The 15774-nt window shown below is 37.7% G+C and overlaps 1 protein-coding gene across 18 annotated transcripts in view; it reads left to right on the top strand.

The window, feature by feature from the left end:
- Window positions 1–15774, top strand: part of TNS3 (tensin 3) — a 265299-nt gene that overhangs the window by 147679 nt on the left and 101846 nt on the right. For 15 of the 18 annotated variants that reach the window (XM_068936083.1, XM_068936081.1, XM_068936085.1 and 12 more), the window contains 5 exons: window positions 978–1042; window positions 5175–5258; window positions 8545–8657; window positions 9773–9833; window positions 9968–10043. In XM_068936083.1, coding sequence (XP_068792184.1) covers window positions 978–1042; window positions 5175–5258; window positions 8545–8657; window positions 9773–9833; window positions 9968–10043 — 399 coding nt within the window. The remainder of the gene's footprint in view (window positions 1–977; window positions 1043–5174; window positions 5259–8544; window positions 8658–9772; window positions 9834–9967; window positions 10044–15774) is intronic. The other 3 variants (XM_068936084.1, XM_068936082.1, XM_068936099.1) reach the window with 1 other exon arrangement.

The following is a 15774-nucleotide window of genomic DNA, read 5'->3' as shown; positions in this document are numbered from 1 at the left end:
GTTATTATAAGTTTCAGGTGCTGAGGGGGAGGAGGAGGTTAAAAATGCCAAAACCTGTCAGAAATCATGTGCTTTCCAAAATCCGTATTTTGTAGTACATCATGCCAGAAATTGCAACATTGTCTAGACTTGTCTTGAATAATGATCTCTGGAAAGAGTAATACTAAATTAAAATAGCTGATAGAATGTTCCTGCTACTGTTCAAGATTTTTTTTCCTTTAATTTATAGCTTTGTTTTCGTATGAAAAGATACCAAGTATATAAAAAGTTTTCTATTTAAGAAATAATTCAAAGTTGAAAGAAAAGAAAGCGATGGATTCATAGATTTAAATTAAAAATGAAAAAGCTTAAATCTGTTAAACTTACTGAATCTTAAATTCAAAAGAAATAAGAAAATAATAATATGGCTAGTCATATATAAGATTTATTGTGTTTACTTAACACCTTTCTTGAATGTGAGTGAAGAATTGGGAGGTCATGAGCTGGGTGACTTTTTGAAGCGTATGCAAGGAATGGAGGCTCTGATATTAAAGATTCAGTAGGATATAGGGAAGTCATCTCTTAGTCTGCCCCATTAAACTTTTTTCCTCTGTGTTTGAGACTTCTCACCATAGAGGAGAAGGATTAATGCAAATTGCATGATGGGAAAAGGTCATCACTGCCAAAGAGCTAGATGTGGGCTTTGCTGAGTGTGTTGGGATCCCTTTGTGCAAGCCTTCCTCTCCGTCAGTAGGACCTGACTGGCATATCTGTAGAAATCCCACTTGGCACTTTTTATGTCACTTGTCAGCCACCTTGCGATGAAGAGGCAAGCCGCTGTCCATCATTACCACCTTTACAACAACATAGGAGATGCTTGACCAAAAGGAGTCTCTGGATCTTCCTGTCTAAGGTTTTGTTTAGTATGGGTCTTAATTAATGGCCAATAATGTGCAGTACATATTAAATAAGTTATCATTCCCTTTTTCCTAATACAGGGAGGAAAAGGAAGGATAGGCGTAGTCATATCATCGTATATGCACTTCACCAATGTGTCTGCAAGGTAAGGTGTGAGTAATGGAAAGAACTGTGTATTGTGTGTTTTTACAATCAGGGATCAGAAAATCAGAAAAAGATGCCTCTTAATGGCAGTGCTGTTCAATTACTCACTTAAGATTTGTCAGCTTGGTTTCTCAAGGGCCTTGGCGCATATATTAAAACAGCCTACTTCAATAACAGACTTTTCTCCTGATCCTGCTTTGAACAGGGGGTTGGACTAGCTGGTGTCCTGAGGTCTCTTCTAACCTGAGCTATTCTAGGATTCTATGGGAAAAATCTCTAAAGGGTCATTCTACATGAATGAAAAGACGTGCAAGAAACTTTTTTTATATACCGATGCCATCTTTATTCCATCAAAAGTATCAATTTCTGTAACTTATGTCACTCTTAAAGAGAAACACTCTTAAAGAGAAACTACAGTTATTAGAAACTGGAACATGCTAACTGAAATGGCTAGTTTCAACAGCCATTGAATAGGGGTTTCCCAGACATCGATCAAAATGCAGAATGCATTAACCTGGGCTTAATCTTGCAGGAGCAAGTTTCCATTCAGTTCAAGGAATAGGAGTCCAAATTCTTGATGTTTTTGTTTTGTTTTGCCACTGTTTCTTTTAGAATGCTCAGAACTTGAAATGACAGTCGACCGCTTGTGTCAATAAACAGGAAGTTTGATAAATGCTGTCAAAAGGATGGAACCTTCCTGTGATTAAATTCTATATTTTTCCTTTGGTCTCGTTTTTTTTTTTTTACTTATGTATGTAAAATTGCACTGTAAAGGCCATGGTTAAGTGATATTTTAATTTGAATTTACGCCAGCCTTTCAGTCATGGGTGTAATCCTGTGCTGCAGCAGATGAAATCTGTATCTCTTTATGTTAATTGCAAGTTTCTCATGGACTTCAGTGAAACCAGGTTCTCAGAAATTAGTTTACTTTTATTCTGATGAAACCTGATAGTTTCTGATAAACCTGATAGATAAATGTAGACTAAGCAGTTAAGTATTACACACACCAATATATGTTGGAAAAATAAAGTAATACGTTTGTTTTCAAGCAGTAATTGGGACTATGACTGCCACCATTTTATATTAATATTTTGTTGAGAAGTATTGTGAACAAAAGATCTGCTAAGTGAGGATACTGCAGCTCTGTATCGTCATCTGTGTTGCAGTATCGTATCATTCTTTAAAGGTGGTACCTTGCTTTAAATCGGTTTTAGTGATGTCAGAGCAGAATGTCTGATACAGTGGTGTAATGCCCAGTGATGAAAGATGCCATCTTTTACCTAAAATAAATTCTGGATTCCTCCAGCTAGGGTTGCAAGGGAGGAGAGAGAGAGTAGAAACCCTCATTTAAATTTCTGGTTGTCTGGTAGCTCCTATCCAAAACTTAACTTTCCTGTGTTTTGATGGGGTCTGAGGGGAAAAACATTTCCTGAGTAGGGTTTGTATGTCACTAGTTTTATCAGGGCTTTTTAGAATGGTACACAACAACAGCACGATAGCAAGAGTTCATGCAGATGCTGCTGCTGAGGGTGCTGGTTGCCCTGCCAGAAACAGTGCTCAGAGCAATGGGTCTGAGGATCCTTCACGCTAAAGAGTTCCCACTTGCCCCCATGCATATATCAAAGTCCAGGATTTAGAAACAAAGCCTTGTATTGTAAAGGCTGTGCGTGTATCAGTGTTGTGTGAGGTTTCTTAATGATTACTTTTATGAATATAATAAAAGCAGCTGCAACTTTTTTGTTTCAAGTGAATGCTTTTGATATTGGTAACAGTTCGATGTTAAGTAGTAAAACTTAAGTTTTAAGTGTTATGCTAAGTAACAGTTATGAAATATATTCTAAACATGGAGAAAATACTGCTCCTGTTTTTTTTTTTTTTTTTGGTAAACATATTTGTATAAGGGAAGATGGGGGGGAAAAATCTTTATAGCTACAAGTAACATGCCTGGTTGCCGTGCCTTTGGGTTTTATGTTATAAATATCTAATTTTCCCATTTAGGAAAGACTAATGTGCAGCCAAATTTAACTAGGGCAAAGCAAACTCTGGGTTATAGTTGTTAAACTTTGTTCTAACAAGTAAAGAACCAAAAATCTTTGGCCAGTTCAGTTAAGAGTGGGATGCTTAAATTGTGGGTGGTAGTGTGGGTGAAGGTATGTGATGCAAGACATTGAGATCATGTCACACCAGTTAATAAGAATATGAAATGCTGTAAGATAATAGTTTTTATCCTACAGCTTATTATTCTATGGCATCTATATAATACATACGTATGTAAAATAGTGTGTGCATGCAGGTTTACTTTGTATGTGTGCATATACACATATAATTTTTAGGTAAAAGACAGGAAGAACATAATTCAGCATTCAGTAATCATCTGAAGAAATGACACATCAATCAGCAGTTGAGAGATCTGGAAAGGGCAGATTTCTCCAACTAGGTCATTTTGAATGTTATTCTATGTGAAGTGGAATTTCAACTATTTTAAGCAGTGTTTAAAAAGCAGTGGAAAAACATGGGCAGTCTTTACTGAAGTGTAAAATGTTCAGTATTACTGCTCTTTTTTAATATTTGAGACTTAAAATAGTGCTGGTTATGTGCGTTTTGTATGTGTGCATTTGTGAAATTTAATGTCTTGTTTTATCCTGCAACATTTCATGCTACATGCATAGCACAGCAGTTACCAAATTTGTTTTGTGCCGGTACCGTCCTTATTAGCCTTGTACAACCACACCGCATACAAGTACATATGCGTGTATGTACAAGAGATTCTGATGTTTTCTGGGCTACATGTGAAGGAATATGTTCCTCTTTCAGAGCGATGGCTAAGGGGCTGGCAATACGCGTGTGTGTCATTTTGAGGTAAACTGTATATCTCTTAAATGCTACAGAAATTCCTCACAAAGAGGATTCCAATGAAATGATGCTCTCTTGTACAGCAGATGGATTGTTACACGAACATAGAGATAGTGAAGTGAATTTCTGGGAGAAAGCTAGTCTAGTCGCATACTATGGAATCTTCAAACACCCGTGAAGAAAAAACATGACTCTACAGTCTGATGCAGCACCATCAGGACAATCAGTAATTTCTGATTGATTTTGGAAAATCAGTAAATTCAATTTTTAGCCTGATATGTGTATGCTTTTTTTCTTTTTTTCTTTTTTTTTTTCTCTTGGAACTCCTTTAGATCGAACTAAGCCTGGAATTTAAAACTTGAGATTCTGGAGAGTTTAGTTATTTTGGAACATCTGCTTGTTTTATGTCCTGATGCTAGTTAATATTATCAACTACATCCATTAATAAACACATGGGTTTTTAAGGCAGTGTTGATACAGCAGAGTCAGCATAGTGTGTTACTTGGGATGTATAATTATTAGCATTCTCACAGATTTTTGGCACGTCTGTTTTTTTTTCTGTACCCTCTTGCCTTCTCCTACACAGATACAGAAGACCCACATCAGAGCCATTCCCATTCTGGATAGAGATTGGAAATATTTTGCTGAATATGTTGCTCCTTAGTTGTATGTTGGAAGAGTTTGTGGTTGCCTGACACAAAGCCTTTCTTTTTCAAAGACCAGTGTTTTTATTTAAAACATTCTCTCCCTTGGTGGCTCAGGGCACAGGAAACAAAGATTGAATAAATTGCTGGGCTGCTTAAAAGATCCTCTGCTCATATACTGTGCTACAACCAGAGCTGGGGAATGGCTTTCATCTCCATAATGTTATTACTTCTTGTTTAAAAAGAGAATAAATGTGCATTTCACAGAGAAAACTCCCCAAATGACACTATAAGGAAATGGCGGCAGGTATCCTTCTTTTACAGCCTGAGCTGCTTTGGCTTTGCTGAAATTTATTGCATTGTAACTTTAACATACTCATGTTGGGAATGTACAATCCAAATAATTGAATAAGGGAGTAGGTGCTTTGCCCCAGGAAGGAAACTGCCTTAAGGCATGGAATGAGAAGGTGTCAGTGGAAAAAACATTCCTGTCTGACCTGTAAGTTCTGGGGTTGCTAGTTACCTAGGTATTTTTTTTTCCTAGTATTTGTTGGCATATTTCAAGCTGTAACCTGCAGAATTTCCAAGATAACCCCAAGCTGGAATAACATGGTATCTGTGTCTCTGTTTTGACAGTGCTGATCAGGCTCTAGACAGATTTGCTATGAAGAAATTCTTTGATGATAAAGTTTCAGCATTAATGCAGCCATCCCAAAAAAGGTAATTAATTTCCTTTTAATTCATACCAACAAATAAGACATGTCAGTTATCTTCTGCCCCCATCCCTTACTCTCTCCCCCGCTGTGTGAAGGCTGTTTCCTCTAGATCCTCCAGTGATTCCTGAACTCTCAGCACTTTATCTAATATTAATCTTCCTTGATTGATGAGATCTCTGCTTCAGTTCCTGCACGTAGCCCAGCATAGATAAGACCTTTTGTACCACCCTGTTATCTGTATGCGTTCTTATTGCGTTGTTTGTTAGCAAAAGGAGATGTCACAATCCATTTGTTAATTGCTCTAAGATAATAATAAGCTCATTTTTCTGTAGCATAAATGTGTGTATGGAATGCATGTTGATTAGTGTACAATAAAGATCTTATTATCATGTGTTTGGAGGATCTGCAGATTATGCAGCCATCCCATGTCCACGCTAGTATATTTGTCAAAGCACATATTATGTATTCTGCCTATCTGGATGTCTTACATCCTCAGTCTCTCTGGATGGATGAGGTTGAGTTATGACTTAAAGCAAGCGATCTGAAAAGTGAATGGTTCTAGGGCTGGCTATTTACCTTACTCTGAAGTGAGGTAGTGAAGGATTCAGTACCAAAAGAGGGAAGCAGTCTTTGGTTATCCATCAAGACAACTCATTGTGGTATAGCTGAATCTTCTTTTAGAAACATAAAATATCCATTGGGTTTGATCTAGTACTATGGATTGCTTTTGGTTTTGATTAGCACGTATACATTAGTTTTTTAGAAATTGTTTAAAGGATAAGGCTTTGCTAGTAATCAAACTAGAAAAATATATAGTAGTAATGTGCAGATGGCATTTGATTCTGTTCCTGTCTAAATAAGAAAAGCTTTCCCATTGCCTCTTGAACCCATTTGGTGACCTGTACAGCTGTTTTTCACGTGAGAAATAACAACATGGTATCTCATTAGACTTTAAATAAACTTCTCATAAATAGAAGTTCATTGACCTCATTATTCTTTCAGTTTTATGCCTGCGTGTATGCACTTTGTATTTGAATAAAACAAGATTTGAGTGTGATGCCTACCAGATACAGAGGCACAAATAGTAGGAGCAAAAGGAAAGGGGTGGTCTTAGTGCACTTGTACATTAGTTCCGATTTTAAATGAACACCCCTGCGGCAGACACGTTTCTGTGGAAGGATTCTCACCACATCCTCTGTGACCTGTGCCTCGTGGCAGTTTTTACAGCCATGTTGACAGGAAGCTTCAGTAGCTACTGGCTTAGCTGAACTGTATGTGAGCCCTAAAGCTAGAGATAAAATAGGTGTAAACAGTGCTATCTTGGTTTGGCATCCCCTTCTAGGAGACTTGCGTAGTTCCTCTAGGGTCTCCAGGAGGGACTCGGTTTGTTTTCGGAGGGATGGAGTTAGCATCTTTGCTCAGCAATACTGAACTTGAGCTGACTGTCTTCCAAGCACGTATATGTGCATGTGCTTGGGAGCCTCTCTCCCCATGAGAACAGAGGATGGACTCCAAACCGTGTCCTGCCAAGCCTAGCCTTTGCTTCAGGCAGTGGCAGGTAATCTTTTTGCAGAGAAAGGTAAAACCAACTCTATAATGTTCCTGGCTAGTTCTGTAATCCTTTCTGACTCCAAGCTGATCAACTAATGGCCTGAATCACCTTTTTAATATGCTTTTCCACTGAAGTTGTTGCTGGATAATAAGAGTCATGTCCTTGTTAAAGGCCAGTTGATGTATAAATAGGTATAATTCAGGTGAAAGTTGATTTGGTCTCAAAGTTGATATCATGTGAAAATACACCATTATTGTATTTTGCAATTTTTTCTCCACTAAATTTTGTCCCCAGAATTAAATTGTGGTCATCAGATGCATCAGTCCAAAAATACCGCTTATCTTTTCCTCACTGCTGGTCAGATGCTCTAACAGTGGCAAGACAGCAACCATGCTATAGACTTCAGAACTCGTACTTTGAATCCATCTCCTGGAAATACTTAGTCAATACTGTTGGACGTTGCAGTTGAAGGGTTTCCCTGAGTAAGTGCAGATATGGAGCCTTCGTATATAAAACTTGTATACAAATCTTCAATTTACTTGAAAACACCTCTCAAAAAAAGTAAACTGCCCATAAGCATCTTAAATACACTATCTGAATAAGGTTCAAGAATTCAGATAAATTTTTGAAATAATTAAAAACAGGTGGTAATAAGGAGAGACTGTTCAGACTGGGTGATGGCTAACACGATGTTTTGCCCCAGTGTTTGCTGTTATGCAGGTGTGGGCAAGTTTTAAGCGGATGCTTTTGCTGCAGCGTTCTCAGACAGATTGAAGAGGGAAAAGGAAGAGCAGAGCTGACTTCTAACATTTCAAAATAAAGCACCCTTGCTAGCTGTGTATAAAGAGAAATCCCTTCAAAACCACCACAACCCCCGTTCTGGGGTAGTAGAGCTGTCATGGCTGGGCAGGGTATCTTTAATTGTGGTGATACCAGGAGTTGAGCAGTAAGGAACGGGTTAGTGAAATTTGTGTGTAAAGGGGGAAAGGGAGGTGATTTATTTTTTGTACGTACCTGAGAGTGAAGTTAAATGAAGGTTATGTCATAGGCATAGAAGAAAAACGGACTCAAAAACAGGAGAAAAATAAAAGGAGACTGATTTCTCTTGGTTATTTAAGGAGATAAGAGGATTTTTTTTTTTTTTTTAACACGCAGCAATGATGTCCTCCTGCATGTACTTGCTTGTGAGCTTATGACCAAAGCAGTTATTAAATAGCAGCAATACAAAGATCTTCACGTTGCTATGGCATTTTTCCTTTATTCAGCACTGGAAGAGATGACTTTGCAGTATAAAGGTGTTATTTGCCTACAGTGGCTTTTATGCTAAGACTTCTGACAAGGGCACTTGTTGCTCTTGTTTAAATGAAGTGCCCTTCACTGTAAATGGAGTGGAACGCGTTTCATGCTATTGTGAAAATAGTTCAAACCTTCATTGTAACTAGAAATGTGTATTGAACTGATTGGCTTTACTAGCTCTTTCTTATTTAGAGTAATGGTGTAAATAAGTAAAATAAAGACCTCTGCAATAGTAACGTAATAGCCATGGATTTTAAAATCTGGTAAATTAAAGTGTCTTTTCATGCCATTTTATGAAGATTATTCTTTTTGGAGTTGCATGTCATGACAAAATGCTAGTCATGATTCATGGGCTAGAAATATTAATGTGTAAAGAGTCTGTTTCCCTGGTATGATTACATTTCTGTTTTTATTTAATTTAGACAAATTTTATGTTTTTTAGATATGTCCAATTTCTAAGTGGCCTTCTATCTGGATCTGTGAAAATGAATACAACCCCTCTTTTCCTGCACTATGTTGTCCTTCATGGCATCCCAAGCTTCGATGCTGGAGGAGGTAAATTATCTAATTTTTCATATTCAAGCATAGGCTCAAAGTCTTGATTCACTTTCGAGCTTTCCAGAAATTGTGTCTGCATCTCAAAGTCAGAGTTTGATGCTCCTTGATATCAGTCCAAATCTTACCAATAAAAGAACTGGGAGAAGAGAAATACCCTAACAGTAAAAGAGCATGCAGGACATGCACGAGAAGGTCTAGCAAAATTTTTCTCCTCTGTTGAACGTATAGATGATGCTAGAGCAGTCTGCCTTGCTTCTGAACTGTTGGGCTCCCGGTTCCTCGAAAAGACCCGAGAACGTGCTCATGTTTCCTGGGCAAATGTCTTCCTGCTCACATCTTCTCCTTCCTGTTCTGAGATGGGGTTTTTTGTAGAAAAGCTGTTCAGATATGGTGGCCTTCTAAGGTGGCCTGCTGTAATCAGCAGCTTTAAAATTAAAATACTAAACCAAGACTGGAGCTTATCACACAGTGTAGTAGTACAGCATCTTCTCTATATCACCCAAGAGTTACATAGCACCTGTCTTTTGAAATGTCCTCGGTATGAGTCTATGATGCTCCATTGTCGTCATTGTTGTTTAGGCTGTGTTGTTTTTTTAAATAACTGTTTCAATAAAGACAAAGCATTGTTTACTGTAGTTGAGATTTAAGTCAGATTCTAGTTTTGGAATAAAATTGTGAAATAAGTTTTTCATTTAGTTTTTGAAAATGCTTTTTATGTTGTTTTTTGGGTTTTTTTTTTTGGCCATTCTCTTCCTTCCCTTGTTCATTTTATTTTCCTGTAGAAAAATGGGAAGGAAAAAAAAGGCATTTAATAATGACCAAAGTGTTCCCTGTCTTTTTTCTGATGGCATCTTCTAAGGTCCTCCCCTCACCCAATTCAGAAATAACCTGGAGAGCAGGGAAAAACTTGACTTTGTTTAGAAAATATAATGAAAAACTCTTTTGGGGGGAAATGAAGCTACCAAAATCCATTTTCCCTGGAAAGATGTTTTGACAGTCAACGTTGTGCCACTTGTATGCCCCCTTGCTCAGTCTGGATGTGCATGAAATTATAATATTAAGGAAAAGGAAAATATTTACAAAAATGGTCTGTTCTGTTAACTTCTTTTCAGTTTGTCGGCCTTTTCTGAAGATATACCAGGCTATGCAACCAGTTTATACATCAGGAATATAGTAAGTCTTAGCCATTTTCTTTATGTGTAAATCCAGTTTTTAATTCTTACAATTGCAGAATTACTTAATCTGTTTTCTTATTTGTTTCTTTAAAACATAAATTTTGTTTTTCTTTTTTCTTCTCTCCTGTTAAGTAGCGTAGGGCCAGAAAATCAAAGTCGCATCTGCATTGCTATAGAGCCAGCCCAGCTTTTGAAGGGAGACATTATGGTAAGTTAATTGTGTGGAATGAAAATCTAGTACTGTGCCTTTTAGATTATAGCCTCTATTCTGTTTTGCATTCTTGTAAAAGTAAATTGAGAAAATCGTTGCAGATATACTAACGAATAGGTTATTAAACGAATTTAATCATCCATCTGGTTTTTCTATGAATCAAAATTACCCTCAAAGTAGAAGGTTTGAAGGAGCCAAGACAGTTACTATCAGCATTCCCATTTCATAGCATCACTAACTGCAGTTATGTCTGTATTGCTATTTTCTTTATAAAAATTACCGTGGGAGGATTTGTAATGCAGCTTTCCAATATCCTTGCCCTGTAACTTGGCAGGCAAGATTCACAATCATGAAACTATGTGGTGTTAAGAAAACGCCTGATCGATTCCTAATTATTTTCGGACTCAAAAAGGTGCTAACGGATGAAAGCTTTCTGATTCTACTGGCACCTGTAGTGTCCAGAAAGCAATCTTTATCCACAACATAGTTTGTGTAATTTGCACCACTACCATTTTAAATCTCTCTGCCTTCTCTCGTTTGTCATTTGCAGTTACACCGGGAGAAAGTAAAGAGAGGTGGTTGCTGTGTCTTTCAATTGGTTAGACTAAGAAGCTAAAATAAGTAGAACGAACGGGGAGTATTATCAGGAAGAGTATGCCTGTGTATATTGCTAGTAGGTTTCAGAGTGCTTTTTTATTTACTTTTTGATTGAGAATGTTGCATCTCATTAAGGGAGTCCTTGGTATCAGATTCTTTTCTTTTTTAATTCACCTTGTGCATTATCTTCCTTCTTCTCTACACCCTTTCCTCCTTCCCGTTCTAGGTCAGTGTAGTACTTTGCTCTTATTTTTTTGTTTCGCTGAAAAATGGAGAAGCCTGCTATAAATTGTCTGGTATGCTCTAGAGGTTTGGAGCAGTTTCAGATTTGGCAAGACTGTTACTCATCAGAGGGCTTGTGGGTGCCTAAGCAAAAAGAAATCAGTCTGAGACAAACTTGATATCTCTCAAACGGTTGCTTAAAAGAAAAGGGTGCACATAGCTTTTCAGTAATGCTTTCCATCAGTTTGTTTTTACATCATTTTAAAAGAGGCCAGCTTCATTGGTCCCATATTATTACTGTGGGACATTTTCTGAACAAGCCTACATCTTATTCAATAGCGTAGTATTTCCTAAAGAAGACTTTGCTTCGGTTATGATTGTGTATTTTTTTTTTTTTTTTAAGCTATGGTTAGGCATAGCCATCAGTGGCTTCAGGAAAAATAAAAGTCTCCAAGTCCCCACTCCCTCAGCCCCACAGCATTTAACAACTTGAAGTGCAAGGATTTTTAAAAATAGAGATCTTCATAATCCTTGACTTATTGCCTTTGTTTCTTGCAGTTATTTTCTACAATTGTGTTTCTGAAGAAGCCCTGGAGAGAACTAGATACAGGTGTATTATTTACCCTTTTGGCACTACTTGCTTGTCTTGGGCTTACAGAATTCTTTAAGACAATGCAAATAGCATGTGGTGATGCAGCATAGCCACTGCTGTTGACAAGTTGCACTGACATCTGTAAATGCATGTAGGTATTCCCCAGCATATTACAGTGGCTCATATTACTCTTGAATATAGTATCAGAAGGAAATGGAGTCAGAATTCAAAGTTAGGCTCCACTGAAAAGCTCATAAAGTGCGCTGAGTGCTAAAAGATATTTTCAGTGTCTTAGGTATAGATGTACGGTAAGTGGATAGTAAGAGGGGCAGATTTTCGTAAACAATCACAATACCTTATAAATAAACATTTTAGGATATTCTGAGTTAAAATTCTTGAAAGCTATTACTTTGAATTAGAAAGTAGAAAGAAGCACTCTAGTAATTGCATAGTTATCTGAACTGACCTAGTTTTAGCATTTTTAGAAATATTACGTGAAAGATAATGGGTTCTGAGCAAGTCCTGCATCTATACAAAAGCAAAACTCTTACAGAAGCTGGAGGATTATAATATGTTTTTCAGTTATTCAGCCTTCTGCATCTTCAGTAACTCTCATGCATGACCTCCATATGAAAAAAATGCGACTGTTTAAACAGTGAAAAGAAAAAAGATAGCACTTCAACACAGAATTGTGGAGGAAGTTATATAACCGTAAAGAAGCTCTTCAATCTCTTCAAGCCTCTTTTTACTCACAGAATATAATTGAATAGGATGATAACGGTTATTTGCGGGCTGATTATAAACTTTGGAGACGGTTAGTTCGTCAGGAACTCTTACTACTGTTTTTCTGTCCATTTTTCACTGCTGGCCAAACTTGCAGTCGTTCCTTATGCAACGTCTGTCCTTCTTGACAGTGTTTTGCCTTTCCAGAAAACCGCTGGGTATAGCAGAGAGTGGGAGGTTATTTATTCCTGACCTCAAGCATTTTAACTGGTTTTCCTGCCTTATATTTTACCAACATACGGGACTGGCATATGGCCATAGTTCTAGCAAAATGAGTCTGGTAGTTACGCTGAACTAAAAGGGGATAGATCCCTTTTAATAGGGAGGGGTTTGTATGCTGTGTTTTTTTAAGTGGGTGTATACACCATTTAAAACAAGGAGCAAATATTATTTTTCCCGCTATTACTGCTGTATTGTAGGGGATTTTCTTTTAGAGAAAGAAAAAAACACCTCACTTTCAAATAAAATAAGGGTGCAAGATTCTCTAAGCAAGTAACCATTTGTAAAGGGGTCGAAATATGTGATTTGCAAAGAGAATACCTGCAAAGCCATCTTGGGTACAATCTGCTGTTGCTTATACTGCTGTATGTTTAATTTCTGATCGGATAATGAGATGTTTTGGCACCCCAGAGCTCCTTTGCACAAGACGTTGGTGTAATTCTAGCTGGTTTCTGGTTACATGGAGAGTAGGAGAGTATTACGTAACTGATTTCAATCTCCTGTTAGTTGAAATGAGTATCTGGTGGCATACAGAATTTGAAGACCTGAAGGAGCAACAGCAGCCCTCCAGATACTCCACTACTAGCACTAAAATGCAAGAGACCCATACAGTACTATATACTTTATCCTAGGCAGTGTGTGTTACAATGAAGCTGTGAAATCCCCTTGCCTCTTTCGAGGCAACAGCGGGATTCTCACTGACTTCCTTAAGGTCACAGTTTTACCCTGAGAATTTCTAAATAAAACCTCCAACCAAGTCTCAAGTGCTTTTTGCAATATCAGAATGATGCAATCCAAAGGCAGCAGTCAGACTGGAAAGCTTTCTGAAGGCCCCCAAACCACATACATTAGTTTCTTATCATCATCGTAAAGGTGCTTGATTAGAATAGTTGGTATCTCATTTCTTTATGGTTTAAGTGGATGTAACTTGAATTCACTCTCATTTAAAAGCCTTTTATTTTAATCCTACAAACTTTGTGTTGCTGTCTCCTGTAAACATACGTTTCTGTTCCCTTTCTAGCCTTGTAATTTATCCCATTTTACTGCGAATCAGCAAAATAGAAAATACTTCTTCATGCTGCTTGCTTGAAAAGCTGGTCCTGGAAATGCACTATTAAATGCCAATAAACTTGTAATGGTCATTCAAAGCATGTTTGGGCAGTTGCAGCACTTAAAATTTAAAATGGAAGCAAGTACTGAATATTAAGCACAATGTAGGCCTTGCAGTGTTTTGTCTGCAAATGAGTGACTTTAGAATGGAAAAAGTTACATGTCTTCAACATCCATAAAAGCCCCTGTGGGAAGGTTCTGAATCCTTACTCAAATGCATTTAATCTTTTCTTCCTGTCTTCTCTGTGTGTAACTCTAGATATTACGTGCCACTTATCTTTGTATTAGCTCAGTACCGCATAGTCATAAAATTGATTTTTCTTCAGAATATCCACAGAAGGTAGGGGTGGAGAAATAAAATACAGGCTAAGTAACTTGCCTGAGGCCATGCTGAAAATCCTTGTCAAAGTCGGGAACTGAACCTTATTGTTGTTTTAGTTCAGTGCCTAGTGCTGTGGTGTTGTGCATGTGCTGCTTTTTTGGCAGTAGGAAAACAAATGCAAGTACTGAAAATTATTTTTAAAGTTTAAGATTATTGTCTATTTTAGGAGTAATAATTGGTTTGAATTCAGATTCTCCTCTTGGTCTTTGGCATTTGATAAAACATGCTTATTTTTTGAGGCTTTTTGTTCTGTAAAGGAGAGCAGTTTAAGAAGAATGACCCAGTTGATAGAGACATAAGAGGAGTATATGTATCTACGACTGCCTGCCTGCAAATATCTGTTTAGCCTTTCTCATTTGAGAGCTGGATACTTGGTCGGTTTTCCGTTCTCCTTGTGTTTGTTGGCGTAGGTAGGAAGTGACTGTATGGGAATCACACGATAGCGGGTCAGTGTAGATGAGGGGAGGAATCAAGTCCATTGTGTTCTCTTAGTTCTCCGTTTGTCCAAAGATTGATTGGGTGGATTGTTAATAAGTATCCCTCAATAAATGCTAAAGGCTGGGTTGGTTTTGAAACAAGCTTGAATTGCCCAGATGAAATTCACAGTTCAAAGTGGTGTGCCAAATCCAGTCATTGTGCATTGCTTCTCCTGGTCCTCTTCCACTTTTCAGGTGGAATGAGAGTTTTTGGAGAAGTTGTTTCTTGGGTGGGTGTCTAATCTCTTAAATGAGAGGCAGAGGCAGGAGTGAAGTTTAAGCTTTTTTGTGAGATGGCCCCTTGGGCTGCTGTTGAAGAGACAAATACCTGCAGCAAAATGAATAATACAAAAAGAATGTGCTATCAAGTCAAATAAGTCTTTGGAGACTATTATCTCTATTTTTCATCTTGGGAAGAGCATGATGCTTCAGACTGAAGAAAAGCAAGGGGAGGGAGGGGCCTTCTAGTTCACCCAAGGCACCTGATGGCCAAACCCAAGCATGTTTTTTGACGATTGTTATCCGTGTCTTTGCTGCCCAATGCACCTGGTATTTGGGCTGAAATATATCACAAATTGTCCTGTGTGCCAAGTGTATGGTCAGCAGTGATGCTCATCTAGAATTTAAGGCATCGTGGGGTTACTATAATGGAGGATACTATAGAGCAAAAACTTTGGTTATATTTTCTAATCCTGTAGTAAGAACTGCATAACCGTGTTTTACCCTGACTTACAACAGTGTCTATCCTAAACCCCTACATCTTTCTTGTATTACATCCGTCACCTCCCTTCTGCTTGAATATCTGTTTGCTCTTCAGTTATTCAGAAGCTTCTGTCTAGAAACACTTTTCTCAATCTGACTTAAAAAGGGAAAATTTTTGTTCTCTCTTTGATGCATTTTAGTAACATCACTTCGTCATTAAATCTTGAGGTCCCTTTCAGTCCTATGACTATGATTACCAAAATTTTTATGTTTTCCTATAACTGTGCTTGAGTGGTCATATGTTGCCCTGAACTCCCCAAAGAATTGGTAGGTTAAAAGTCCGCAGGTCTGGTGTAAGGGAAAGTGGTGTTACACAGTGTTTGTGTTATTTTTAGCCACTGAAACTCATTTTTTGATAATTCTGTGTTGTTCTAGGCTAAGCAGCAAAACTACCACTAACTTCCCTCCACAGCATAAAAGAAGATCTTGTGACGTTTGTACTAGCAGAAGAGGTTAAAAAAAAAAATAGATATGATCAGCTTGCAAGTTTTCTGAGAAGGTTGCTCTACATATGCTTTAGTTATTTTGAAGTGGATGTGCTACCATTTAGTTTTATATTGTTTTGGTGCCATGAAAAAGTACTGA

Source organism: Struthio camelus, chromosome 2 (assembly GCF_040807025.1).
Source record: "Struthio camelus isolate bStrCam1 chromosome 2, bStrCam1.hap1, whole genome shotgun sequence".
In the NCBI taxonomy this organism is placed as follows: domain Eukaryota; kingdom Metazoa; phylum Chordata; class Aves; order Struthioniformes; family Struthionidae; genus Struthio; species Struthio camelus.
This window is presented reverse-complemented; position numbering and strand designations above follow the sequence as displayed.